We start from the raw sequence: 26,290 nt of genomic DNA, 5'->3' as shown, positions 1-26,290 counted from the left end.
TGCAGAGTGAAGGTCGTAGTGTCTTTTTAGAGAGACGTACGCATTACACCAATGCTTGATGCGATATATTTTTCGTTGTGGTTTAGCTGTTTCTTAGGTCTGGAAGATTCGTAGACTAGTTGCTTAGTGTGTGCAGTATTGATGGGGGTGTTACAATTAAATGCATCCGTGTGTATCATGGCCTCTCACCAATATATTTGCCTTTAGCAGATTAACCATTGCTTCATATCTGTTTTAGAATAAATATTCTTAATTGAATAAAGTTGCACATTGCTACATGTTTAAAAAATATAGCGATTTCTATGACGATGCATTTCCCCCTTTGCTTATACAAGCGTGCCCCCTAGCCGCAGAAATGAACAATTGCACTGTGTATTGCACAGATCATCCAGATCTTTTCCAGTCATTTAAAAGTACCCTAATGTTTTACTGCATATTCTTAACATTTGGGTGTTTATTGTATAGCACTGACAATTGAGCTTTCTTAGTTTTAAGTTTTAAGGAAAGCAACATGCTGCTTTGTTGTGCACATATACTTGCTCAACGTGCAAATGCTTCAAGCTGTTTGGTGAGGTTTAAAAAAAAAAGGATATTCTGGAATTAACCCTAAGGTAGTGTTTTCCACTTCTATCAACTATTGAAGAGTACCGTCATACTTATGGTGAATTCACGAGGCTGACAGACCTGGCATATACAGACTGCATTTGCAACTTCGATTGGCCCAAAACCCTATTAGACGGCATTTTTGTTGTTTCCATGGCAACACATGCTGTCTGCAGTTGGCACTCCCGCTGCTGCTCATAACCAAGGCCTAATTATCGAATTCGCAAGTTTCGCTCTGCTGACGGAAATGTATGTCTCGTTTCTGGATCCCGTCCAAACGCTCCCTCCGGCGTCTTTCTTTACACGTTTCAGTGCTGGTCTCTGTGCCTTAGTGTGCCGCTGAATGGCTGCATTGTGGGAGAAGTGTCTCACTCCAGTGATTTATCACTGCCCGCTTGGCTAAGCCTGCAATCCCCGACCCTCGACCCCGAGCTTTCGCCCCTTTTCTCGAGCCTGAAATGCTCTCCTAACAAACCCCACCCCTTCCACCCCCACAAAAAAAAATCCCTTGAAGGAATATGGGTCACATTTCAATATGTCCTCAAAAAGAGGTCAACTATAAGGAAGTTCCTGGAAGTAAGTGCACCCTATATAGTACAAGCACTACTGTGACCTGTGCATGAAAATAACAATGTATTTGTAGTGGAAGGCAAAAGCAGTAGTTGTGTATCTGTAGTATAAAAAAAAAAGTATAAAAAAAAGAAAAAAGTGTCAAATAAGTCCAGCAGCTCAGACAAGGACTGGTCAATGTGACAATCCAACCATTATTTCTCTTAAAGTCTGGAACTGCCATCTGCCTTCTCATAACCCCAGCCCTCCAAACTTCAACCCCTCCCCTAGCTTGTCCATATTGTAAAAAAAAGAAGAAGAAAAAAACCCTTTTGCCCTCCCTCTCTTCCGTTTTCCCATCTCGGCATTCATACGCAGGCTCACACAGATCGCTGTTGTCCTCTGTAGTGGGAGACCGAGCTATTACCACAGTCTAAAAGGAGAGTGATGTTGTAGAGCAGTGGTTCTCAACCTTTTTGAGCCCCCCAACCCCGAAGAAACATTCCTGACACCCTCCCCACAGGAGATGTGATGTCAACCTGTCTGTTTGTCATCATTGCATTGACTCCATCTATACACACTCCAATGTAGTTCGTCAAGCTTATTCCATTTAAATGATTGAAAAGAAATAGCCGCGAAAAATTCCATAGAGAAACAGCAAACGGTGCATTGAGTGTGCTGTCTGTAGGGAAATGGTTCTTATATTTCATATGCTCTGAGGCCCTCCTAGTAGTTTCCTGTTTTGGGCCTCAGGGCCCCCTGTTGAGAAACACAGCTGTGGAGGCCCTCTATTCACCCTTGTGCCACTGTGCCTCATTCAGGGTATTTCTGGAAGTTTGGAGTTGAACTGCTCCCAAGCAGTCAGTGGCTGAAGTGTCTTTGGGTTTCCATGGTAACCTTTGAAGGACTTGCTCCTGGCACCTGAAGTGTGGGTCGCACAGTGCTTTTGTGCTGCATCCAGCTGAAGTTTACTGCGCACAATGGGAACCAATCCACTGCACTCTAATGACTGGCAGCTACAATTCTGTCTTTCACATCAGCTAATCTTTGGAGGCTCAGGCACTATCTTTGAAGGTATTTCTGACCAATTTTACAGAATTCCTTCAGCCCTTTAACTGTGTTTTTCTTGTAGACCACATTATGTTTGAGGTATGACTTCAAACACAATTTTGTCCTTTTTATGACTGTTAATGCGATTGTACATATCATCATGAGGTTGCAAAAACAACATCGTGCACCAATTGAGAAGACGACAAAGTTCTAAGATCTTTCAAGCTTTAAGCAGTTATACATTTTCTAAATCTGTTGTGGCCATGGTTGACTTCACCAATGGTAAATCTACTGTTTAAATCACTGAGACTTTCTCTGGAGCATTCAATGTATTGTACCTTGGGGTCCAAGGCTAACATCTTGAAGAGGCCACATGCAATTTTTAGAATCTACACCTGAAAGGCAGGAAAGAAGAAATCTTAGAAATGAAATGAATCACAACTGAATTTGTTAAAGATTTAGTTTATTTCCTTTCTCTGGGACTGCTTTCAGAGCTGTCACCTCCAAATTAACTTTACAATATGTAAAGTGAGACCAGGAGAGGAAAAGAAAGAAAATCAGAATTAATCAAAACTTACACATGTACTGGCTATGTACAATTCACCAACCCCCCTCCCCCCCATCAAAAAAAAAACAAAAAAAACTATACCCTCAAGTACTAAAGTAATTAATATCAAATGGGATGCTTACCAATTATTTCTTAGAAAAAGAAGAAAACTACATGCTATATTTAAACTTAGGAAAATAATGAGAAGTAACAAATGCACAAAACAACGAGAAGAGTAAAATGAATGGGATAAGGGCAGATTTAAAAGAATAAGGTCTGCTGGCCTCCAGTACAAAGCAGCAGGGCTGCTTCCTGCTGAGGGATTGAGGTGTGCAGCCCAGCAAGCGCTGTCTGAGTGGACATCTTCTCTCTCCGAACTCTTCCAGCACCCAGACTGTCATTCTAACACTGGATATTCCACACACTCGCACTCACGCCGAATACTCGGCACTCGGATTGTCACCGTGCCGTCACGCTCACACCGAATATTCCCACACGCCGGATTGTAGCTGTCACACAGACTATTCCACACGGGATTGTCGCGCTTTACAGTCACTCGCAAACCGACTCCACACTCAAGATTGTCGCTCGACCATGTCTCGCGTGATTCTTTAACACTCGCAGACTGTCAGTCACACCGAGTGTTATTCACTATGAACTTTCCAACAATTAGATTGCCCCTTCCTCGCATGGTTACGTCACACTAGCTTCTCAATACTCAGGTTGTCCCTCGCCTTTTTAAACATAGTCACACTTGCACGGTTTTCAGCACGCCCACACAAACTCGCTCAAATCGAGTGTAAAGTCACGCACCTACATACATACACACACACACACACACACACACAGCAACACAAAAACACAATTAAGTACTTGCACATTCATTCACCTTCTCACACATGCACTTTCAAACTTGTGTGAGATAAGCTGACAGACTATCACACACACACACACACACACACACACACACACACACACACACACACACACAAAAACACACATTGCAGAGAACCTGAAGAGAAGAATGCCCAAAAGACACGGGCTACAGCGTAAACACGTCTGGTTCATCAAGGTATAAAATCATCCTAACAATCATTCACTCTTACAAAGCCATCAGTTCTTTTTTTAGTATGAAATGTTATGAAATATAACTGCAAATATACATCACATATACTCTATTAAATTGTAGACTGTTCTGCATTTAGTTAGTGTATTTGCAATCTTTTTTAATGACAATAATGGGGGACAACCAGTTTTTTCTTTCTCACTCTAACCACTACATATACACATTGTAAATTAATTAAATGTTCCTTGTGCTGCTAATAAATCATTTCAAAACCCTGAAGGTTAAACAATTCCAAAGAAGAATACAATTCTTCACATATCATGTATATTTGCATGTTGGATAACATCAAGCACAGGTCAGCAAGAGATCAACATAATGCTTCAGGATTTGGTTTTTCATGTTGCCCTGGTTACAGCTGAATTATGAATGAGTTTTGCTAATCGACAAATCTCATGGGGAGACCTGCAAAGAACAGTTTTAAGAGTGAAAACCTTGCACACCCTCCCTCCAAAAACCATAATACAAATGTAAAAATTACAATGATAAAGAAAACAAAAAAACAAAACAAAAGAAGTTTAGTCATGTCTTGATCTGATACAGCTTGCAACATGCGATAGTGTTCATTGGCAGTTTTCCAACCTGGAAATTTATTTATTTTGTTTAAAAAAACAAACCAGCAATATCAAATCCTAGGACTGTTCCCAGAATGTCATATTTCAGGGGATATCTGCCATTCCAAATTATTTTATTATTTTTAATGGGAAACCTTAGCAAAATCTGAATGTGCTCCAATGCTAAACGACCTTTAAATAACCTGGTCGCCACGGGAGCAGGCCAGGACTCCACATGGGATGGGTGGGGCCTGTTTTACACTCAGGAATCGCCCAAAAAAATGCACAAATGACATCTGATCACCTCTTTACTTCCTTTTGGGCATCTACCTTTTCCTTTCAAAACTGAACCAGAATAGATATTTGTAAACGAGCGCTTCAGGGATTCAAGACCTGTGCTAACCGACGCGTGAACCGAATGTGAAGATCGAGGTTTTAAAGGGTCTGGTCAAAGTGCCAAATTAACTGTTCTACTCGGAGGGGTGCAACATACCATGTATCTTTCTACATGGCTGAGGCTAGCCTGGGCGCTACAGTGACAGGCCAGAGTTTGTACTCTGGGTCGGGCACAGAAATTCACTGCCAGACAAGAGTTCTTATTTCCAAACTGTGAAGTGAAGAGATTTCTAGCCTGCCTCAGTGAGGCGTCTAGTCACTGCGAAGGCTAGAAAAACACAAAGTGAAGCTTCTAAATGTCAGCTTTCCTCTGCCTAATGTTCTTCATTTAAATGTAATATTTTATAAGCCAGTTTCTTTGAAACTTGTCTACACTGATACTGTTACTCCTAAATCCGATGAGCTGTTCTTAGTGTTCCTTTGGTTATGTATAAAATCTAAGTGCATTTCATCTTTTATAAAAAATAAAATATATAGAAAATGATTGTTAAAAATTATCTGAAATGAATTTATTTCTCCTCTGATTAAAAAATGAACACATTATTTTTTGCTTACAGTAGTAATATATTTTAAATCCGTTAATGACACTCAACTAATTAATAACTTCCATCTGAACTGTATATTAAACCTATAATCAAATATACTTTATTTTGTTTACACTGTATTCATTTATTACAAAATGTTAGTATATGAAAATCTAATCCGCAATAGAAAAAAAGTTTTCATAATCGGCCCGTTTCTCCAGTTTGTGGAGAAAGGCAGAAGCTGCACTTTCCTTTTTAAAATGACAATAAAAGCTCCAAGAGAACTGTACCTTTTTTGTGAGTTTTCCCATTTGCTTAGTATGGAAGGTTATCTACATTTTGTACGTTGCAATGAGGATATAGCCCAATGCCGTTCCATTTTGTTAAACTGAACAATGAGCACAGTTCTCCCCCTTCCGTTTGGAGAAAGGTCATCGGGGGGTGAGTTCTAGAACCATTTCTTGTCCCCGTTAATGTTCCGGAAACATTCTCGGATGCACGCAAAGTTCAAACTTTCCAGCGTACGGTTTCCTGGACCATGAGAATACAAGGCTGGCCAATCGACAGTTGACCGGCATTGAGGGGAAAAGAAACATTATTCCAGAATGCCCTGCACACACATCATGACATTTCTTCATATCAGTATACTGTTAGCTTCACTGTGCACAAAAAGATCAGCAGAATGAAACCCTTGCAGATAGTCACCACTCACACACTGGCAAAGGCTAGTTGCTGAGTGGCAGTCACAAATGCCATAAGGTAAATGCATATTTTTAACAGCCAGACTATTAAACCTGGTAAATATTTTGTCCTAGCTGTTTGACCCCCCCCCCCCCCCCCCAATCGAAAACAAATTTGTACCGTTAATGCAATATTGAATAAGCATGAACCCCCCCCACTGCTCACAGCCTTATGACTGAGCTTTCCTTTCCCTCAAGAAGTGTCTATGATCTCAGGGGATGTTGTTCTGGAGCGTGGGTCACCTTCATGCCCAACATGGTCGCTGGCATCCACAAATGGTCCCCCCCCAATAAGACACATTTCCTGCATCATCTTCTCCTTCAAATGAAGGAGATACAGGGGAAGAGGAGTATCATCCAGTCTTACTCGTACTGTAGTAATATGTGATATCTATAAGAATTACCGCATTGTGCTCCACTTAGACACTGTTTTTCCCTTCCTTTGCAATGCTATTATCAAAGACCCCACTTGACATAAAAGCCAAAAACAATGTCAAATAATAAAAAGTAAAAGTCCAAAAGTGTTGCACAAAATATTCCAGCATGAATCTCCAGGTTCCTTGCTCTCTCCTTCTTTCTTTCTTGGGAGGAAAAACCACCATTGGCACATGACACGGATGAGGTCTGGTTTTTGTGTTACAAATGGAATAAAATTAAAAAACTGGAAAAAAACTACAGAACCAAACTACAAAAAAAGAAGCTTGTAAAACAGAGTTGGCATAGACCAAGTGAGCAGTCAGCAGCCATGAGTACACTGCAGAGTCGGTGTGTTTGGTGGTATGGTGGTGGAGGAGAAGTGGGGACCCCCATAGGGGGTTTTGTCCTGTTTTTGGGGGGGCGGGGGGGGAGTGTGAGGTTGATGACGGGTCTGTCCTGCAACAATGGAAAATAAATACAAATGAAGATCGGCATCCCTGTCGTGTCCTAATCATGTTGGACATAGACGGAGGACGGGAGAGAGAAAGGGGGAGGGAAGGAGGAGAGAAAGGGATGAGGCCATTCAGAGAAAGAGGATGTGATGAGGACAATGGGAGGAAAGGAAGGAGAGAGGAGGAAACGAATGTGAAGGACACTCGCATGGATGAGTGCTGCACAGACTGAGGAAACCAGAAGCTTCTCTCTCCCCCCCTCACTGCCGATTGTTGCTCAGCAACGTCTCTCGGCCAAAGATCTATTCATTTACTTTTCATTTTTTTTTGTCTCCAAGCGCAATTTGGTTTAAGCAGTCTTTTACCGTAATTACATTTGGCTAAATTATTGAAATGGCTTCCATACATTCAGAAGCAAGGGCACTGAGGAATATGTTTGTCTGATTAAACGCATGTCCTTCGACTGCAGCCCCTCACTAATGAAAGCAGTGAAAGAGCCAAAGCTGGGACAGAATGCAAACTAAAGCCCAGTGCTGGTGAATACTGTATTGTGTGAATGCTAAGTGCTGAGGGGAAGAGGGCATTGAAATGGCTGCTGGCAGTGTGGCGTCAGTACCTGGCCACGGCTGCAGGCGGCGCCGGAGAGTTAGCTGGGCACCCAGTTGTGGGAGGAGCTCTGGGTGGTGGCGGGGCCCGGGTAACCCTGGCTGCCAGGCAGAATGGGGTCAAAGTTGAAGTCGATGGCGTCCCCGTCCATGAGGTCGCTGTTGATGATGTAGTCCACGTCGCAGTCCAGGTTCTCGGTGAACATGTCGATGTCCAGGTCGTTGGGCAGCCGGTCCTGGCTGGGGAGGAAGCAGCCGGGGGTGCCGAAGGGGCCCATGGCCTGGAGCCCGCCGTTCCCGCCCGCCAACGCCATCCCGCCGCCCAGCAGCATGCCGGCCCCGGCCGGGCAGCCCGAGCCCTGGGCCAGCTGGGCCTTCAGAGCGCTCATCTGGGCCGGGTCCTGGCCCATGCCTGGGAGCAGCATGCCGAGGCCTATCTGGGCCTGCTGCTGCTGCTGCTGCTGCTGCTGGTGTTGCTGCTGGTGCTGCTGTTGCTGTTGCTGGTGTTGCTGCTGCAGCAGCAGCTGCCCGCTCTTCGCCCGACCGTCCGCCATGGCCCCGCCCAGTCCCAGCAGCCCCGCCCTGCCCTGGCTGGGCATCAGCGGGTCCACCTGGGTCATCATGACGTCGCTGGGCGGCGGCGAATCGGAGGTGAGCAGAGCCTCCAGGCTGGAGGGCACGCGAACCCCAAAGTGGGAGCCCCGGGAGCCGGGGGCTGGCAGGGGGTTGAAGAGGGAGTTACCGAAGCTGGAGGAAGACGCCGGGCTGGAGCCGGCACCCTGGGCGACAGAGGACTGGACCCCAGGCTGGGCGGGGGGCTGCGGGGGCTTGGAGGGCAGCAGGGGGCGGAAGGAGGGGAAGCCCGCCCCCCGGGGTAAGAGGGTGGAGGCGGAGGGCAGAGGGGTGGGAGGCGCTGGAGGGGCAGGGCTGGGGCTGGCCCCGCCCTGCTGGCTGGTCATCAGGGTGAGCCCGTCGATGAGGTCCAGGTCCTCCATGAGCGTTTCGGTGAGCGTGGGCGGCACGCTGGAGCTGGCGGAGTAGCCCCCCAGAAGGCCCCCCTCCTCGGGCAGCTCGTCCTCGTCCTCGTGGCCCGGGGCGATGGGGGACAGCCGGCCGCTCAGGGTGCTGGCGTTGGAGCTGGTGCGCGGGCGGAAGCTGGTCCACATGTCGGGCTCGTCCAGGGGGCTCCCGCCGCCCACCCCCCACTTGGAGAACTGCTGGGAGGACCCGGGGCTGTCCCCGCCCCCGCCGCCCCCGGCCTCCCCCTGCAGGGCCCCCGGCCCCGCGCCCGCGGCCCCGCCCGCCTGCTTCTTGGTCTGCTTGGCGCGGATGCGGCTCTTCAGCAGCTTGCTGCTGTTGTCCATGGAGGCGGCGCGGCGGCGCGGGGCCTTGCCCGTCTTGCCCCCCTCCGGGTTGAGCATCCACCACGAGCTCTTGCCCGTCGACTCGTTGTGGACCCGCAGGAACTTGTTGTGCAGCGACAGGTTGTGGCGGATTGAGTTCTGAGGAGAGAGGCAGGTGTAGGACACGGCCGTTTAGCGGGTTTGTTGGCGCAGAGTAATTTGTTCACTGTATACACTGTGATATATGGACGCTGTATAACTGAAGACCTACAGCTGTTAGTAAAAAGGGGGCGAAGTAACAGCCTTAATGCAATTGCAGGTAGTCCTCGACTTACGACCTATGCAACTTACGACCGTGACCGCAAAGACAATATTGATAAAATATGACTTAAAGATGATTATAATATCATTACACAGTATAATACATGTAAGGTAATTATAACATAGGCCGACTTACGACCAGTTCCACTTACGACCGGTCGGTCGGAAACCAATTACGGTCGTAAGTCGACGACTCTGAATCATATCATGAGAGATGCAGACTGACATTCTGTACCAGGCAAGTTGTCTGTACTGATTATGTCTGAGAGGGACATTGCAGTAAACACTGGGAAAATGATCTGTATGCTCTAAGTTTCAGTGAAACAGCTTGATGAGGGATGGAAAAAACACACAAAGCGCCATTTTAATGACTCCCAAGGTTGCACCTGAATGTAGCTAATGAGAACCAGGCACAAAAATCTATGGAGAAATATGCATGGGTCCATCTCCATGTTTGAAGAGAGCCTGTGCATGAGATTTTTTTCCCCAATCCTAAAAATATCTTGATGACAGGTGAAAGATATATGTTGTTGGGTTCTGATTTCATCTAACAGGGTTAAGCTGTAAGTGTACATTACGATTCCTTCACAGTACAAGACATGGAGACAGTAGCAGAATTGATATTGTAAAAACTAGATGAATATAAAAGCCTTATGGATGTATGAATGTCATACAAAAGGTTGAAAGTGCTATCTATATTTTGAAAAATTCTGGAAATTAACTGAAAAATTCATCGGAAAATCAGAGCATTTTTAATATTTTTATTTTATTTATTTATATTTTTTTATTTTTGTTATTTTTAGTGCCGAGAGAAAGTTCTTCTGTGACTTGATGAAGGGATCTCCCCTGTCAACAGCAAACTATAGAATTTTTTTTTTTTAATAAAAAATGTCCGAGGTAAAATGTCATGCATTTGAATACACAAATGAGCCCGTTCAATAGAAACGTTTTAAACCAACGCCAAAGAAATGACAATTCCTGGCCAGCGCCCTCACTTATTCTCATTTTAAAACGCTGCCCAAGTTCAGCCTCCCTTTAAAGAGTGAGCCGCCTGTGTCCTCATTCTACATCCAGCCCTGCCGCTCCCCCTCCCCCTAACACTGCAGCACATACCAGAACCTGAGGGGGTGAGAATGCAGCAGTCCCGTATCCGCTTTCTCCGCACAGGACGACACGGAGCCCGTATCTGCTCCCCCTCTCTTCACCGGGCCGCGTCCCTTTTCGATGCGTCTTCCTGCCGTACTCGAAACCCCACACTCGCTTAACCCTGGATCAGTCCGCCAACGCACTTTTCAACCGGCGCGAACCCTCCGCACATTTCTTTCCATCGACAAGTCTCAAGAGAAAATCGGTCACTGTTTATGTAATGTTGTGAATACTACGGTGGATTTCTGAGTGCACACGGGGGGCATAAATTAGGGCTCTGGGGCAATACGGGCTAATTAGAAGTATTAATCTGAGCTGCATTTTTGTTTTTTTTAAGCCATCAATACACTAAGCCCTCCCTCACCACTTTGATGAAGCTCCACTGGTCCAATTATAATTATGAATTTAGGAGTTCTGTGACTGGGGGAATTCTGAGGGAAAACTTGGTGAAAATAAAGCCTGGCGCTGGTAATTTGACTGATTGGCCTGAAGGGGACCTCTTGCTCCACTAAATTTAAGGGACATCTTGGGGCAATGATTAGAAATGATACCCTGCGCTAAAATGTTCTGATTGTTCTGCCTCAAACATCATACTGACGTGTAAAGTGAAATTACACTGAAAAAAACCCAATCTGTCCAGCTAACCTTTTCTCTCTTCTGATATGTGGTGAGATTATGGGTCGAAAAAATGTCACTGATTGAAGTGTTCAGAACACCACATGGCAGATGAGGTTGGTTATTCCTTCATTTGATGATCAGTGGTATGAGTGTAACTTTTAGATCAATTTGAGATCATCAGACCAGTCCTCAGCCCTCAGTGCTCAATGTTCAAACTGCTCAATAACATTATTAGGGCAAATCTGCAGGAAGTTGCCCTAAAATAACCCCTATAATGTAAACTGCCAAATGAATAAATGATGCTAATAATGGTATCGATAATATTCTTTTTTTTGTCTTTCCCACATAAGTTAAACTGAATATGTGTGTAATTTCAATACAGATGCAACCTTGACTGTTGTGCAGACTAATCAGACTGATAATCTATATGCTTTTGGTCTTGTAACATGGGGCAAATAAGGGGCGCTACAAAGGACCATACATGTTTACCTTCCATCCAGCAGAGCTATTGCTGTCTCCTTTATCCTTGAAGTAGGGCACCGTTTTCACCATCCAGTCATATATCTGTGCCAGGGTTAGCCGTTTCTCAGGCGAATTCTCAATGGCCTGGCTGATCAGGTCCGCATAGGACTGGCTCCCCCAAGCGTTACGTCGCGAAGAGCCCTTTCGAGGAGTAGCTCCGCCCACTCCGGTGACAGCCCCGCCCTCTGAAGTGACCGCTTTCTCGGGCTCGGATGTGATTGGCGCAGCCTCCTGTTTGTCCTCTTCTGCGGGCGGCGTTCCTGCGGTGGACTCCGCACCGTCCGCCCCCTCCTGTTTGACAGCTGAGATGTCGGGCCTATGCAGCGGCCATGTGCACGACCTCGGGCGGCTTTGAGGTTCAAAGTCTGGGTCGATCGGGGGTACCTTTTCTTCCTCCATTATTATTTTTTTTAAAATATTTTCTTTCACACAAAGGTTAGTTAATAAACAGTATGTTTGCTTTTAGTATCAACACTTGTATCCGCTACTATTTTAAATTTTGCAAAAAAAAAGCTATAACGATAAATTTGTAAATAAGCATATAGCAAAAAATAGAAACTCGGTAATTTAAAAGATATTTTCGTATAAATCGTTTTGAGTAATGTTGGACACGTGCGTGCTACAGAGGAAAATGTGGCTGCTCAGGTCTAGTTAGGCTAACTGTGTCTCAGGAGACAGACCTGCAAATTGTTCGAGCACCTTCTCACAAGAAGTCAAGTTCATTCTCCGTCTCGACCCTCACAATAGCAATATATCGTAATCACAATAACAGACGAATGGTAGGGAAGAATCGCAATAATCTGACTACACCAATATAGCGTCAGTTAATCCTCCGATTGGAGATTAAAAGGACCAAATAATCTCCTTAATAGTAGCTAGCTAAAACCCTGATTTAAACCGGAGGCTGGAACGGGTTTGTTTTGTTTACATAAAAAGAACAAAGGAAATTCTAAGAGGAATGCACATAAAACGAAAAGGATTAGGTGCGAGAAAGAATCTGACAATAAATGAATATAAGCAAGGTGGCAAGTCGTTCATGCAGCTGCCAACGTCAAATACTGTAACTTACTGCCTCAAGTTTTAATAAAGCGCAATTTACGAATCAGTCTTAGTTACTTTTACTACCAACGCAAAGATAACTGCGTTTGTGTAAAGTGGCGAGATAAATACAAAACATAAGACTAAACAGATAAACCTGACGTAATTATTTATCCTAAATAGACCAAAATTCCCTTACTTTCCCTACACGTTTTCTATTTGGTCGTTTAATAAAAAGAAAATCATAGTTGACCAATCCCTGCGATACAATGGGGAGTTGGGAATTATAAAAATATAAGGATTACCGTAGTAGGTCAGTATTACAAAGCGACGTGACTGACTGGCTTTAGTCTACGAGTTGTAAACAATCTCCCCCTCCCTAACGTTATTTCACAGAAGACCGCACGACCGCGATGCTAACATTAGTTGTATTTTTTATTATTTTGTAGCTTGGGTGACTGACCAAGACTGGATACACTTTAGAACAGTTTTCTAGGAATAATATCAATGAAACATTTTAGAACCCCTTTCATTCCGTGACATTTAGCTAGCAAGCCGTTAATTTGGCATTTGACTAACGTTAAAACAAACTGCTGCCAACAAAATAATCTAGCAAGCTAACGAGCAAGATTCCAGTGAAACAGTACTGCTTCAATTGATATTGGTAGTTATCGTTTTTTTTCACAACTTCTTCATTCATGAATATTATGAGCCCCGTATATACTGAAAGCATAGAAGACAGAAAAACACATAGCCAACGCTAGCAAGCTAGCTAGAAAAACATCGGTGAATTTAGCATAACAATGAACTGCAGCAGCATATTCTGTCAACAATCGAACTGTAGTATTGTCATAATCTTACTAGAAAGTCTGGTCATGTTGGACAAGTAACAGGTGTGATGGAAATATTGGAAAAAGGAAATCCGTGTTCTCCAGTTTCAGGGCTGCACGCTCTTCCACGCTGCTGGAAAGCGCGTGCCACCAACTGCCATGTTTCTCGAGAGGCAGAACCATACGACACTCGCTCGGCCACAAGACGAACTGGCGATTCGCTTCAGATTATGTCCTTGTGCTTCTTCTCGTCTGCAGTATTTTCAGTAAAAGGAGTCAGTCGTGCACCCTTGTTGAAATTAGCGTATACTTCTAATCTTCGAGTTCAGTTACTCACTTTGCGGTCACTCGGGCAAAACTCAACCGCGGCTCTTTCAACATGACAAATAGCTGGCTAGCTAACTCGCTAACGTTAACTCCAATTATTTTTCAGTTAAAAATATAGAAGAAAGCCGAAAAGATCCATTCGTGTCCTCTTCAAAGAGTTTCCTTATAGACCAACGGCGTTGTTTCTATCCCAATCTGTATTTCCAAATACTCACTACACGGATATCTTTTTTGTTTTGTTTTGTTATGACTCGACGCGAAGCCTCCCTTCTGACGTCTGTTTACCACAGCAGGACGACTTGTTCTGCGCTTGCGTTTCAAGGGTTGCTGGGAAATGCAGTCATGTGATAACTAAGCGCCCTACTTTAGTTTAGCAAGTATAAATTAAGAACGAGCACTAAGCCAATTTTTCCCTGTCGAAATCACCATTATGTAACAGCCTTGAAGTCTGGGCCATGTGCTTCGAGCTAAAGTTGGCTAGACACTTCATGACATACTTAATTAGATTCTCTAATTAGATACTTACTCATTGAACTTGTGGCAAACTTATTTTTTCAGCACCATTTATCATGAACAGCAACAAACTGTTCGGGATTTTTTTTTGTTGCCTAAAATAAAAGTGTGTCAGTGCAATAATTTTGAATGTACCAATCTGAAAAACAATTATTTGGAATTCAAGCTGTAGTCTAAACATTAAACAGTAGTCTTAAAACGTTAAAATATGTATTTAAAAAAATCTTTCTCGTTGAAAGGAACCGAAGCATTTTTCCGTAGGCACTGTACTTAAAAATCTAAATGCAAGTCGAGTTGCAAAATTGAAATGTTCATCAGCACTTTGCACCAATTAATGCTTTGTCCTGCCTCCAGCAATCGCAACACACTGTACGTTTCCAAATGAAAACTACAAGTCCCATTACGCCGTGTATGCAGTTCAACTTTGATCTGGGGTGAGAAAGTGGGAGGTGGTAGAGGAGCCGCATGATGCAACTCCGCAGCCACAACCACAACCACGAGAAGGGAACTCCCAAGTGTGTGTGAGGCGGGGTTTTCACAAGTGGGACGTGTGGCTGATGTATTACCTCATGTTTACAGTTGGTATCACAGAAATAGGGTAGGTCCGCCGCTGAAATTTCAGACACAGTATCATATGTAGTAGATGCTAGATATCCCACATCTGAAATCTTGATGTTGCCTGGTATTTACTTTCATATGTAACCGTGCCCGGACAACACATCTTTGTACTGTAACGTTTCACAGGAACTCTTTAGCAACTTGCTCTAAGCTATTAGTAAGCTATTCCACCAAGCAGGAAATTCCTGGTTTAACAGAGACCAGCCAGGTGAGCCAGCTATTTCCAAGTTTATGGGAGGCAAAAAAGAAACAGAAACAGTACTGTAAAACACCTCAGATTAAATTCTGTTTGCAATGAAACCAATATTGTGTGCCAAACCACTAATATTCTTAATGTATAGTCAAAAGTAAGAACATGCATCCAAATTTGTAATTGTCTGTTGTGTAAAAGGCAGCATATAATAAACAGCACAGATAATAATCTATATGTTCAAACAAATTGGAGAACTATAGCCTACTATTATTTCAACTGTCATCTTTTTTATTATTAAGTAATTATTGTTTTTCTGAAAAAATTGGTGTCAAAATTATTGGCACCCCTTCCAATTATTCCAAACAAATGTAAAATTAGCAATAACATTTTAGTTACTTTAGACTGAGATTAACTACATTGTGTCATTCCATCACTTCCTGTTTCACTAGTGTCTAAAAATTTGGTATGCATGCAATCATGCTTTGTCATCTATCAGCATGGAAAAACCAAAGAACTGTCAATTCCAAAGAGACCACTTAGCACTGTAAAGGCAATAATATAAAATTGAACTTATGGAATGGTTGCAAACTCGCCAGGAAGAGGACATAAGCCCTCACGTTGTCCCCATGGATTGCAAGGAAGATGGTGAGTGAGGCCATACAGAACAGAACAGAAGTTTTAAGAATTACAGATTGGTTGCATCTTGGATTCACCAAATCTCAACTCTTTGGAAGGGTGGCATGAAGAAAACCCATACTGAGCACAAAAAACAAGCATCCCAAGCAAACCAAGCATCTGGAGTTTTCCAAATGTTGAGTGACAAGGAGAAGGACATCATACCTGCGGTCAAATATGGAAGTGGTTCATTGATGTTTTGGGGATGTTTTGCTGCCAGTGGTCCAGTGGGTTGAGCTGAGACGTGGCCGTAGGTGGACTGACTCCAAACATACATCAAAATCCACACAGAAATGGTTCAGTGGAAAACATCCATGTTCTGCCATGGCCATCTCTGAACTTAAATCCCATCAGAAACCTGTGGTCTGGACTGAAGAGGGCAGTCCATAAGCACAAGCCCAGGGATATCAATGACCTTGAAAAGTTCTGAATGGAGGAATGGTCAAAAATCCCTCCAAATGTATTCTCGAACATTGTTACAAATTATATGAAAAGACTCACAGCTGTCATCTTTGCCAGGCGTGGTTGCACACCAGGGGTGCCTATAATTGCGAAATCAGTTTTTTGGGACTTTGGTTAATTCCATTGAATCGTGAATAAAGCACACTACACATGATGGAAAATAAATGTTCTGGCAATAACAGTATTATCTTTTATTTTTTGTGTGGATATTTATCAAAGGTGCCAATAATTCTGAACCTGACTGTATGCACTTTGATAACTTAACCCCAATAATATAGATTGCACAAGAACATGACATGACCTTTTTTTTTTTACTTACATTGACACTATATTTAATTATTTGAAATTTTTTTTTGAAGTTATGCAGTAAGATCTTCCACCGTGAAGATATAGGCTTGATACAAGTATGTGTGCCATTCGAACAATTTCCTGGATTCCTGGATACGTGGATTCTAATGGATTAATAATAATAAGGGGAAAGAGTGTGTCTGTATATAATGTTTTAATTAACAATCAGGTGTTAGACTTTAATCCTCTCAACTAACATATCTGGTCGTTGTAATTACGGCTTTTCTAAGTGTCCCGGTTGTCAACTCCAGTTTTTAGGACTAGATAATCTACTGAACCCTACAAAATGCAGATCATTGTCACTGAGGGAGCGCGCAGACTCATGAAATGTATAAATTTTTATTCTATCAAATTTATTTCATGTACCTGTCGAGGTGTAGTTGTGTATTTAGTGTATTTAGTACATTTTCCAACACCCGATGTATAGTTTTATTTGCATTTAGTTCGTTTGTTCCTATTGGCAAAGGCCTGTTTACTGCTCTTGGCAACTATTGGTTAACGTTAACATTGTCAGAAAAAGGGATGGCCCAACGCGAAGGTGGTGGCACCATTACTATTGGTTGTGGACAGTGCACCTTGAATTTGCCGTTTGGTTTTTACATCGAATGAAGGCAGATTGAAGGCGAAAATGACTGAGCCTACCGTAGCTGACACTCGCCGATTAAATTCAAAACCTCAGGAGCTCACAGATGCTTATGGTCCACCGAGTAATTTTCTTGAAATCGATGTGTACGACCCACAGACAATTGGGGTTGGCCGGAGCCGTTTCACCACGTACGAAGTGCGAATGCGGGTGAGTGTGTTCGGACAAAAAATCGAGGCCGAGGATTTAGGTCAGGCCTGAGTTCTGTAACGTTTTGGATGAGAATCAGTGTAGTCGTCGGGCATAATGGCTGGACGGGAGGAAAATCAAGGGTAGCGACCGGGAGGCGTTTTATGAAAAAAGACCTAAAGTTTTCGTTTTTATTAGCTAGCTGACTGCGTCGCTCACTTGTCTGTAGCATTGTAACGTTAAATCTAGCTAACGTTGCAATATCCCCGGAACTAGCTAGCTAGGCTAACGTAAATGCAGTATAACGGTATAGCTAAAGTGAACTAGCTGACTAGATAGTGGCATTACTTCGTTACCTAGCTGGCAGCTAATGTAGTTAACCGTTTAACGTTAGTTGGTCAACATTTTTTCAACAACATTATACGTTAGAAATCGGATGCTATATGGCAGTGACTGCTGTGCTTACCAGCTATTACTTTAGCCAGCACGGTAGATCTAGACTAAGTGACTCTAGAAAGATCTTTGTGTAAGAGAGGACTGGAGGTGTTTAGCTAACGTTAACTAGCTAGATCATGATGCTGGCTTGCCGCATAATGATTGTCATTGGTGAGGGTAACGTTAGGGGAGATAATTGTGTTGCTAAGTTCGCTGCATTAGCTACTAACTAATAGTCTAGCCCGGTTAAGTTGGCTGTTGTTGTTTCAACTGGTTAATCCAACCGGATGGGTGGAAAGTAACTTGCAGCGACATGTAAGTTGGCAGGGCTCACAATTAACTTAGAGCAGCTAGCTCGCGACTAATTTTTGGGTGTTGCTAGCTATCAGTCTAGCGCCAGCCCAGGACAACATTGCAGCCAGGTTAAGCTTTACCGTTGTTTGAAGTATCAACTAACACATTTACTTAAATGTTTTATTCGTTGTTCTGCTAGCCAGCTAACGTTTGGATAGCTACGTTAATCTGAATTGTTTTATTGATTGCGTTGTAGCTATCACACGTTCCCTAGCTAGCTAGCTAGCTAGCAAAACTAGCTTTAAGTTAATCTACAGGGTTTTTTTTAATCTTGCTAACCAATTTAGGTTGTCAGGCTTTAGTTGGGAGGTAGCCGTCATTTTGTGTAAAGACTAGAAACTGTTAGATCTTAAGTGGAGCTATTATAATGACCTTGGTAGCTAACGTTAGTAGCTAGGCTAGCTAAATCTTCATTCCTGAAAACATAAACAACAAGGAAGTTTACAATTAACGTTACAATTTGGAAGGCTGGGTGTGGTCATTGCTTTATGCTACCCAGGAAGTTGCTTAATCAGAATAGTTTTACTGAACATGTGACTGCGCCTGAATGTCATATTATGGCTAACAAATGAACGGAAATGTAAAAAGAAAAAATACGGGCAAACAGCCTGGTGAATGACTTCAGGCTTCCTAGTGTAAGTTTGAGGATGGCTTGTGGCCCAGCGACGACTATTGCAACATTATGACTGGTGTTTGATGGGACTGGGCCAATTTAACTTTATTTGGGTGTGGAATGGGTAATCTCAAGGTAATCTTATCATGAGGAAGGGCTTGGAAAGGAGGATGGTGTTCTTGCTATCCTCTGATAAATATATATATATATATATATATATATATATATGTGGATGCTTTCGGCCATCAATTTTTCTGTACCTGCTTTATGCTCCTTGGCATGCACATACACACATGCGCCATATCTACGCATACACATACACATGAGCACAAGGTGCAGATTAGGGAAGGATTGCCCTGGGCAGCAGGGCTGTGGAAGGGAAGCACACACACACACGCACACACACACACACACGGAGAACATACTGTGTGCGGTAACAGCACAAGCAATTGTGCTGCTGAAGACGCTCAAGACCTTCTTTCTGGCAGTAACTGTGTGGAATGTATTCCTAATGTGATATACTGCACTAGAGAATTGGCTATTATTTATACAGATCTTTTTCAGACAAAAGAACCAGTCTCACCTATGCATCAAATTGAATTACTATTAATGGTAATTGTAGGGAGTGATATCAAATCCAATATCAATTGCTATTTATTTTGAATGGTTTTGTTCAGAATTTGGAATTGCCAGTGGTAATAATCTTGCCAGTCATAGTCAGCCAGTAACATAACCAGCGCTGCCCAACTGCTGTATCCCACTCACTGCTCTCCTGGCTTCTCATAGGACCTGGAATGGGGAAGACTGTTACTTGTCAATCCCTGACTTGTATGCACTTGCATCCCTGACTTGTATGTGTAATTTAGTGCACTGAAATGTAAGACTGTCATGTTCTGTAAGGCTGAGGCACAACACTCCACCAGGTCGTGACACAAGATGGCCGTCCAACCACGCTGCCTTTTAGTCAGGGCAGAGCTCTTCAGAAAGCCTACTTCTTTCTGGTGATTATTTTGTAAAATGGTTCATGGAGACCCATCATTTCCCACATGCTATTAACTAAACCATGTTTGCCTAAGATGAAGATCTTGTCTACATTTCCGCGTAGACGGATTGGATGCCTTGCGTAACTATGACTTGCTATTCTGTGGGAAGTAAACACCCATCGGTTGCAGAACTGGAAATTGTTATGGTTTTGACGCATCTGAATAATGCTTTTTCTTTTACCCCTGAATGAATAAAGAACACGTATGCTAGGCTATATTTGAGCCATGCTAAATTGAATATTCCTAATTTAATGATTGAAGACATTCCAAATTCTGTTAGATAGCTGTTTTTCTGTAGAGTGCTTGCTGACAATACAAAGACACAGATAATTAAGTTGGGAAAACGTCTGTGTTAGTGTGTGGTTTTTGTGTGGCGATTGCTCCACTGTGCAGAAATGCTAGGGAAAGGCCAGTCTTGCTTTTCCAATGAGCCATAATTCTTTGAGAGGATATATGAGCGTTATCTTCCCTTTCATTTTCCCCTTCCTTTTTGTTCAATTCATGCATACACAGTGAAGTCAGGGCCAGACACTGGACCTCAGCATGATTTGTCATCTGTGATTTGAAATGTGAAGCACTATGAAATGGGTCTTTTAAATAACAAAAATAGTCACAAATATTATCTGCAGGATATGAACTAGTTTTGTATTCCGTTGAGCATTCTCATGGCTTTATTTTTAGCTTTCATTGTTGAATTTGTGTCTATAACCAGCCCTACGTCTTAAGACGGATATATAGATGGGGAGACCAACCATCATTTCTCTTGAAGGGAATTTGATGTGCTCTTTTAGGTAGCACATCAAGACAGTCACCTAAAATGCATAATGTACAACTGCATTTTCAATACAGCAATAACATTTACCAGAAATGTATAAGAGCAATAATAAAAGAAAAAGTTACTGGAAGTTTGAGTGGTTAGGGAACTCGCACACTCCCAACGCAGTTCAGTTATTCCATTTGATCCATCCACATTGCAGATTCTTAGCCAGTTATCTGAATGGAAGGAGCAGCAGCTGTTGTTCTCACTGGTTTAAGAAGCCCCACCGGCATAGTTTTCTAAGCTTTCTATATAATCTTGGCGCTTTTGATTTGTATTCTGTGCTGATTCAAGTAAAAATAATCGTAATTTTGGTCGAAGTGTGCATATTTTACTGTCAGTGCAATCTTTCGCAGTTGTTCATAAAACAGTTTCCCCTCATTGACATGTTTTTGCGTAATTATTGGATCACTGTGCTAAATGTTAACACAGAGCTGACCATCAGGCTTTGGGGCGCTCTGGGGGCAGGAAAAGGGACTTAAAAAAAAAACCCCAAAAAAAAACCTACGTCACTGCTTCTTCCGGACGTTTTGTCAGCATTTTAGGTCCTAAGACCAGGAAGAGAAAGCTGATGCATGTGTTTTTCTGCCATTTACTTTTCTTGTTCAGACGAACCTTCCCATCTTTAAGCTGAAGGAGTCATGTGTGCGGAGAAGGTACAGCGACTTTGAGTGGCTAAAGAACGAGCTGGAGAGAGACAGTAAGGTAAGCGGCTATGGTGTGCATGCATTGCTAAGATTTTAGAAGACCACACCACTTGGTGTGAGATGGCTACCCAATGGCCTATTTTCATGAATTGGTAAACCATAAGAACATCTGTGTGGTTATTAAATTAAAGTAATGACTGAAACTGCAATGGCAACACATTTTAATTTTGTAACCAAAACATGGCTGCCAAGGTTGTGGCTATGGCCAGCAATGTGCATGTATATCGGCTAATGTGATGTTCCTCTCAGCCATAGAAATGAAATGAAATGATCAGTGCAACCACAACGACTGAAAAGTAAAATGTAAACATCTGCCTAGCAAACTAGTTGATCAATACAAGGGCAGATTTGTAAATGAAGTCTACCTCTCTTCCATGTTTAAATGTAATCTCCATTTTCATATTGAGGTGACTTTCGCTTTTTGGCTGGAGTAACTGTTAAATGGAGTAAATCACGGAGCTTCACCCTCCATTTGAGTTTAAACTAGTAAATGTGCTAATGCAAATGAGGCTACTGTAGATGGTAAAGTGAAAACGTTTCATTCGAGTAAAAACGTTTAACGCACTAGAGGGCAGCATTGAGTTGGGTCGGTTGCAAAAACGTTTTTCTGCGTGTAAAATTTCGTTAAAGTGAACATTCCATTCGTTAAATGAAAGAATGTCCCTAAAATGTCGTGTTCGTTAATGTGATAATTCGTTTGTAAATTGAGGCATACCTGTACTTTATTCATATATCTTTCCGTTGCTTATCTAGTAATGTACGTGTGGGGCTGTGTGAGAATGGCATGTTGTTCTCTGACAGATTGTGGTGCCCACTCTGCCTGGCAAAGCCCTGAAGAGACAGCTGCCGTTCCGGGCAGATGAGGGCATCTTCGAGGAGTCCTTTATTGAGGAGCGGAGGGCAGGCCTGGAACAGTTCATCAACAGGTACAGCCATTTTGGCCAGCAGAGTTGAGAATGAAGGGTTCCCATCAGGTTTAGATTTTTACCTGAGTATCTCTCTCCCTCTCTTTCCCTCCCTCACTCTCTCTCTCTCTCTCTCTCTCTCTCTCTCTCTCTCTCTCTCTCTCTCTCTCTCTCTCTCTCTCTCTCTCTCTCTCTGTCTCTGTCTCTGTCTCTGTCTCTGTCTCTCAGGATTGCTGGCCATCCCCTGGCCCAGAATGAGCGCTGTTTGCACATGTTCCTGCAGGAGGAGAGCATTGACCGTAACTACATCCCTGGAAAAGTACGGCAGTAGGGCCTGGGGAGCGGGGTGTCGGCTGTGGGGGTGGGGGGAGGGGCTGTTCTTTCGCTGTTTTCATCCAGTCCACCCTTCTATCCCTTGAAAGCAGAATAACATTTATTTTTACACTAAAAAAAATATAAATCTATATTATATCAAAAAGTAAAGCATAGGGACTGTTTTAATTTATATACTTTTTTTTCCCCCCATTATTTTCTTCGGTGTGACATTGTATGCTTGTATCATGTGTTGTGCATATGTTTATATGCCGAGGCATTAAGATTGAAGCAAAGTATTTTGGCTTCTTGGTTTCCATATAAAATATTCACTAAATATCAGTAAATAATACAAAAACAATCACAAAGAAAAGTGTAGTTGATCGATGGCTGATCTGTGGATGTGATGTTACGGATCTGTACACATGCAGGGCTCTACGCTAACATTTTTAGGAGCACACGAGGATGCTAGCACATGCTAATACATCCCTGTTAGTTGATGTGCTCCTAAAACATTTTTTTTTAGTGAGCATGCATCAGTTTTTAGGAGCAAATGCTGGAGCCCTCGCTTATCTACAGCTGTGCCCGCTCTGTGGCAGTAGAAGCCGGGGCTAATTATGGCTCGATGTCCTGAGCGTCACGGCTGCTCTGCAGTGGAAGGGAAGAGGCGTTCGGGAGGAATGCTCTTCCATTACATTACATTATTGGCATTTGGCAGACGCTCTTATCCAGAGCGACGTACAGTTGATTAGACTAAGCAGGAGACAATCCTCCCCTGGAGCAATGCAGGGTTAAGGGCCTTGCTCAAGGGCCCAACGGCTGTGCGGATCTTATTGTGGCTACACCGGGATTAGAACCCCCGACCTTGCGTGTCCCAGTCATTTACCTTAACCACTACGCTACAGGCCGCCCTCCAGGGCTGTTATCACTCGGGTGTGTGCCTGTGCCTTCGGACAGTTTCACACCTATGACTTGCCTGCTGTCTTTCCTGTGCAACAAGTTTATATCTTCCAGAAAGTGTGTTCTTGTAGGGGAATTGTCAGTCTTTACTGTGTTACATTACATTACATTATTGGCATTTGGCAGACGCTCTTATCCAGAGCGACGTACAACAGACGAGGTCGTTATGACACCTGGAATTATCAGTATGCGCACACACACACACACACACACACACACACACACACACACACACACACGTGCACATTTAGTCCTCATACCTCTTTATATATTGCGGCATGGAGTATCAGAATCTTCCATGTAAATCTGTTTACATTTTAAATGGCATTTATTCAATCATCATAAGGTGTTATTTACAAAAGGGTTGAACAGGCAATGTCCTACAGATGGTAGGACCATTATTCCATTACCATTATTCAAACCCAGTTCCTCGGTTGATTTGTTCTTATGCTCGACATGCCTCCAGAACAGTAACTTTATAAGTATTATTAGTTTATTGCTGCAGTAATAAAAAAAAGTAATCATAAAAAAAAAAACAGTAATTTCATCTGCCTATGCTAAATCAGTTAAGATATTTGCCGTATGTTTAGTAAAAACAGGAGCCAAAATAATTTTGTTCCGTTTTTAATGCCTGTGTGTGAGTCGGAGTGTGAATGTTTGCTTGTGTCCATGCTCTCTTTTTGTGTGTGTGATATGTTTCTGTACTTAATTTAAGAAAAGGAAAATAAAAACAGAAGAGAAACTAGAGTTGTAGGTGCAGTGGGGTGCTTGTGTAATGGGAGTGCGTCAGTAAAGCGTTCTCACCGTCAACTGAGGGTCGGGGAAACGTGTTCTTTTTCTCTTTCATTGGCTGTTTGATCACAAATTTTCTTCCCATTTCTTTTTAGGTATGATTAAAGTAAGTTTGTTTTATTATTATTATTATTATTATTTAAATAATCTTTGGCAACCCTGCTGTTGCATTGACAGTAATTCCTAATTGGGGGATTGGGGGAAGTTTTGGAGAATCATGCATTTACATGACTATTTCCTTGTCTTTGTTTTGCCTTTGAAACTGGTTCTACCTGCTCTGGCTGGCATCTCTCTCCTGTCTCCATTTCCTGCCAGTAACATAACGGTAGTGGCTGGTATCTTGGCTGCATGCTTGGTCTAACCTCAAAATCAAATTGGTGTGAATCCATCTGTTAATCTTCATTGGTGACTTCCCCTTCATTGATTCAAGCTGGCCTTGCAGGCTTTGTTTCTGGAAGCTTCTCTTGTGTGTGAGGTCAAGACTCTCACTGCTTATAGAATGGCCTCTGGTCCATACTGCGCTTTTCCTGATCATCATCATCCTCAAGAAGGATTATGTTTTTCAGTATTAACATAAAAAAAGCCTGATCTTCCTTAACATAATCTAAATTTGGGTATGTTCTCTCATGGCTGGAGACCTGAAGAAAAATATTTTTTTGTGGATTATTTAAGGCAGAGCGTGTAGGAATAATGGGAGACAGGTTCAGAAACATGATGATGATGATGATGATGATGATGACTGAAAATGTCTATTGGGGGGAAAAAGTGTGAAATTGTTGGATTGGTCTTGAGATCTGAAGGTCCAGCAGGCAACGGTAATGGCTGAATACATGCACTTTTGAAATGTGCAGATTTGCACTTAATCTGTTACCCATGTGTTATTTCTGATACAGAATAATAAAGTTCAAGCCGTCTACTAGCACATTTTTATCTGGGAGTGATATGCTGAATCCCATTGATTTGCCAAACAAAGCCTGGTTGTGAATTGTACATTTGTCTCTGCTGAAGCCTCCTGCTTTGCCAGTGACTTTTCCAAACATCAGCTTGTGCTTCATCACCATACGGGTCACAGATAATATCCCACTCCCAATACTATACCTCAAAAGGGTTTGCATGGCGGGGAATGTGGACCAGGAGGGGAGTCATCAGTAAGTTCATTCAAATGAAATGGAGAGGGTCGACCGCGGTTGAAATTTACGGTTGAATCTCATTTTGAATCTAGCCCCAGTGATGCCGGGACGTGGAGCGCTCTCTCCCCCTCCCCCCCCCAGCCTGGCTGCAGGTTTTATTGTCTGACCACGATAAAGCCAAGCGGCCTCAACCACAGGTGACCACACCAGCTGCACCCAGCTCTCTCTCTGTCTCTCTCTGTCTCTTTTTCTGTATGTAAATAATATGTACATATATATCTATATATCTGGGGACACTGCGGAAGATTGCATGTGCCACATCAGCAGGCCTGTGGATACGCAAGGTCTTGCTGGGGGAAAAGGTGCATTGTTGATTCTTGCCGACGTCGTTTTGGGGTTGGGAGGTGGGTGGGTTGGGTGGGGCATTCTGCTTTCTTTATCGTTTTTATTTTTATTTTTTTCTTCTTTTTCATATTGTTGAGACTGTTAATCGGCACTGATGCAGACATTCCACACTTTCGGTCTAGTTCTAGCCAAGCCTTGTGGTTATGGCTCCTTTTCACTGTACAATAACATTGTCTTGCAAAGTTATCAGCCTGTTTGTGTCCTGTCTTGCAGACTAACTGGACTCACAGGGTAGATGGTCATGATTGGGAGCTGTGTGAAATGTATGTACGGGCTGCCTACACCACTTCTGTCTTTGGAAGTATAGTGTGTAAATCTCCCATCTCATTTCATTGTATAAGCTTATTTGGCCAAAAGTGATTTGTGAGATGCTCAATTTCATCCCAGCCCAGCTAATTGGCATTGCTTTACCATGCTTAGCAAGTATTCGTCAATTGGGCGACTTGGATTGCACATCTTTTGCGTAATTGTCCATTTTTAAACTTTGGATTTCAGTGTCATCTTGCATAAGGATACAGCAGTACCTAGGAG

At 42.9% G+C, this 26,290-nt stretch overlaps 2 protein-coding genes across 4 annotated transcripts; one reads left to right on the top strand and one right to left on the bottom strand.

Moving 5' to 3' along the window:
• Positions 1 to 6,209: 6,209 nt before the first annotated feature.
• Positions 6,210 to 13,999, bottom strand: foxo4 (forkhead box O4). The gene is made up of 3 exons (XM_061233521.1): positions 11,478 to 13,999; positions 7,572 to 9,062; positions 6,210 to 6,959 (listed from the first exon to the last, which is right to left on the bottom strand). Exons 1-2 carry the CDS (start codon positions 11,907 to 11,909, stop codon positions 7,602 to 7,604), a joined length of 1,893 nt encoding a protein of 630 aa, XP_061089505.1. The 5' UTR covers positions 11,910 to 13,999; the 3' UTR covers positions 6,210 to 6,959; positions 7,572 to 7,601.
• A 3,045-nt stretch (positions 14,000 to 17,044) lies between these two features.
• On the top strand, positions 17,045 to 25,753 carry LOC133123767 (sorting nexin-12). 3 transcript variants are annotated; one of them, XM_061234284.1, is made up of 5 exons: positions 17,045 to 17,307; positions 21,158 to 21,253; positions 22,057 to 22,181; positions 22,389 to 22,479; positions 25,447 to 25,753. In XM_061234284.1, exons 1-5 carry the CDS (start codon positions 17,143 to 17,145, stop codon positions 25,453 to 25,455), a joined length of 486 nt encoding a protein of 161 aa, XP_061090268.1. In that variant the 5' UTR covers positions 17,045 to 17,142; the 3' UTR covers positions 25,456 to 25,753. The 3 variants fall into 3 exon arrangements, with proteins under 3 accessions (XP_061090268.1, XP_061090269.1, XP_061090267.1); XM_061234285.1 differs by lacking the exon at positions 25,447 to 25,753 and adding an exon at positions 24,320 to 24,333; XM_061234283.1 differs by lacking the exon at positions 25,447 to 25,753 and having other exon boundaries at positions 22,389 to 22,491.
• Positions 25,754 to 26,290: the final 537 nt, after the last annotated feature.

Source organism: Conger conger, chromosome 3 (assembly GCF_963514075.1).
Source record: "Conger conger chromosome 3, fConCon1.1, whole genome shotgun sequence".
In the NCBI taxonomy this organism is placed as follows: domain Eukaryota; kingdom Metazoa; phylum Chordata; class Actinopteri; order Anguilliformes; family Congridae; genus Conger; species Conger conger.
The sequence above is the reverse complement of the archived record's forward strand: the minus strand, read 5'-3'. Positions and strand labels throughout refer to the sequence as shown.

What these genes read in the sequence shown, in the direction of transcription:
- foxo4 (XM_061233521.1), bottom strand. Translation starts at nt 11,909, where the DNA reads ATGGAGGAAGAAAAGGTACCCCCGATCGACCCAGACTTTGAACCTCAA. An exon ending in ATAGCTCTGCTGGATGGAAG is followed by an intron (nt 9,063 to 11,477) that starts GTAAACATGTAT and finishes CTCTCTCCTCAG; the next exon opens with AACTCAATCCGCCACAACCT.
- LOC133123767 (XM_061234283.1), top strand. Translation starts at nt 17,143, where the DNA reads ATGACTGAGCCTACCGTAGCTGACACTCGCCGATTAAATTCAAAACCT. An exon ending in CGTACGAAGTGCGAATGCGG is followed by an intron (nt 17,308 to 21,157) that starts GTGAGTGTGTTC and finishes TTTCTTGTTCAG; the next exon opens with ACGAACCTTCCCATCTTTAA. An exon ending in AGCTGGAGAGAGACAGTAAG is followed by an intron (nt 21,254 to 22,056) that starts GTAAGCGGCTAT and finishes GTTCTCTGACAG; the next exon opens with ATTGTGGTGCCCACTCTGCC.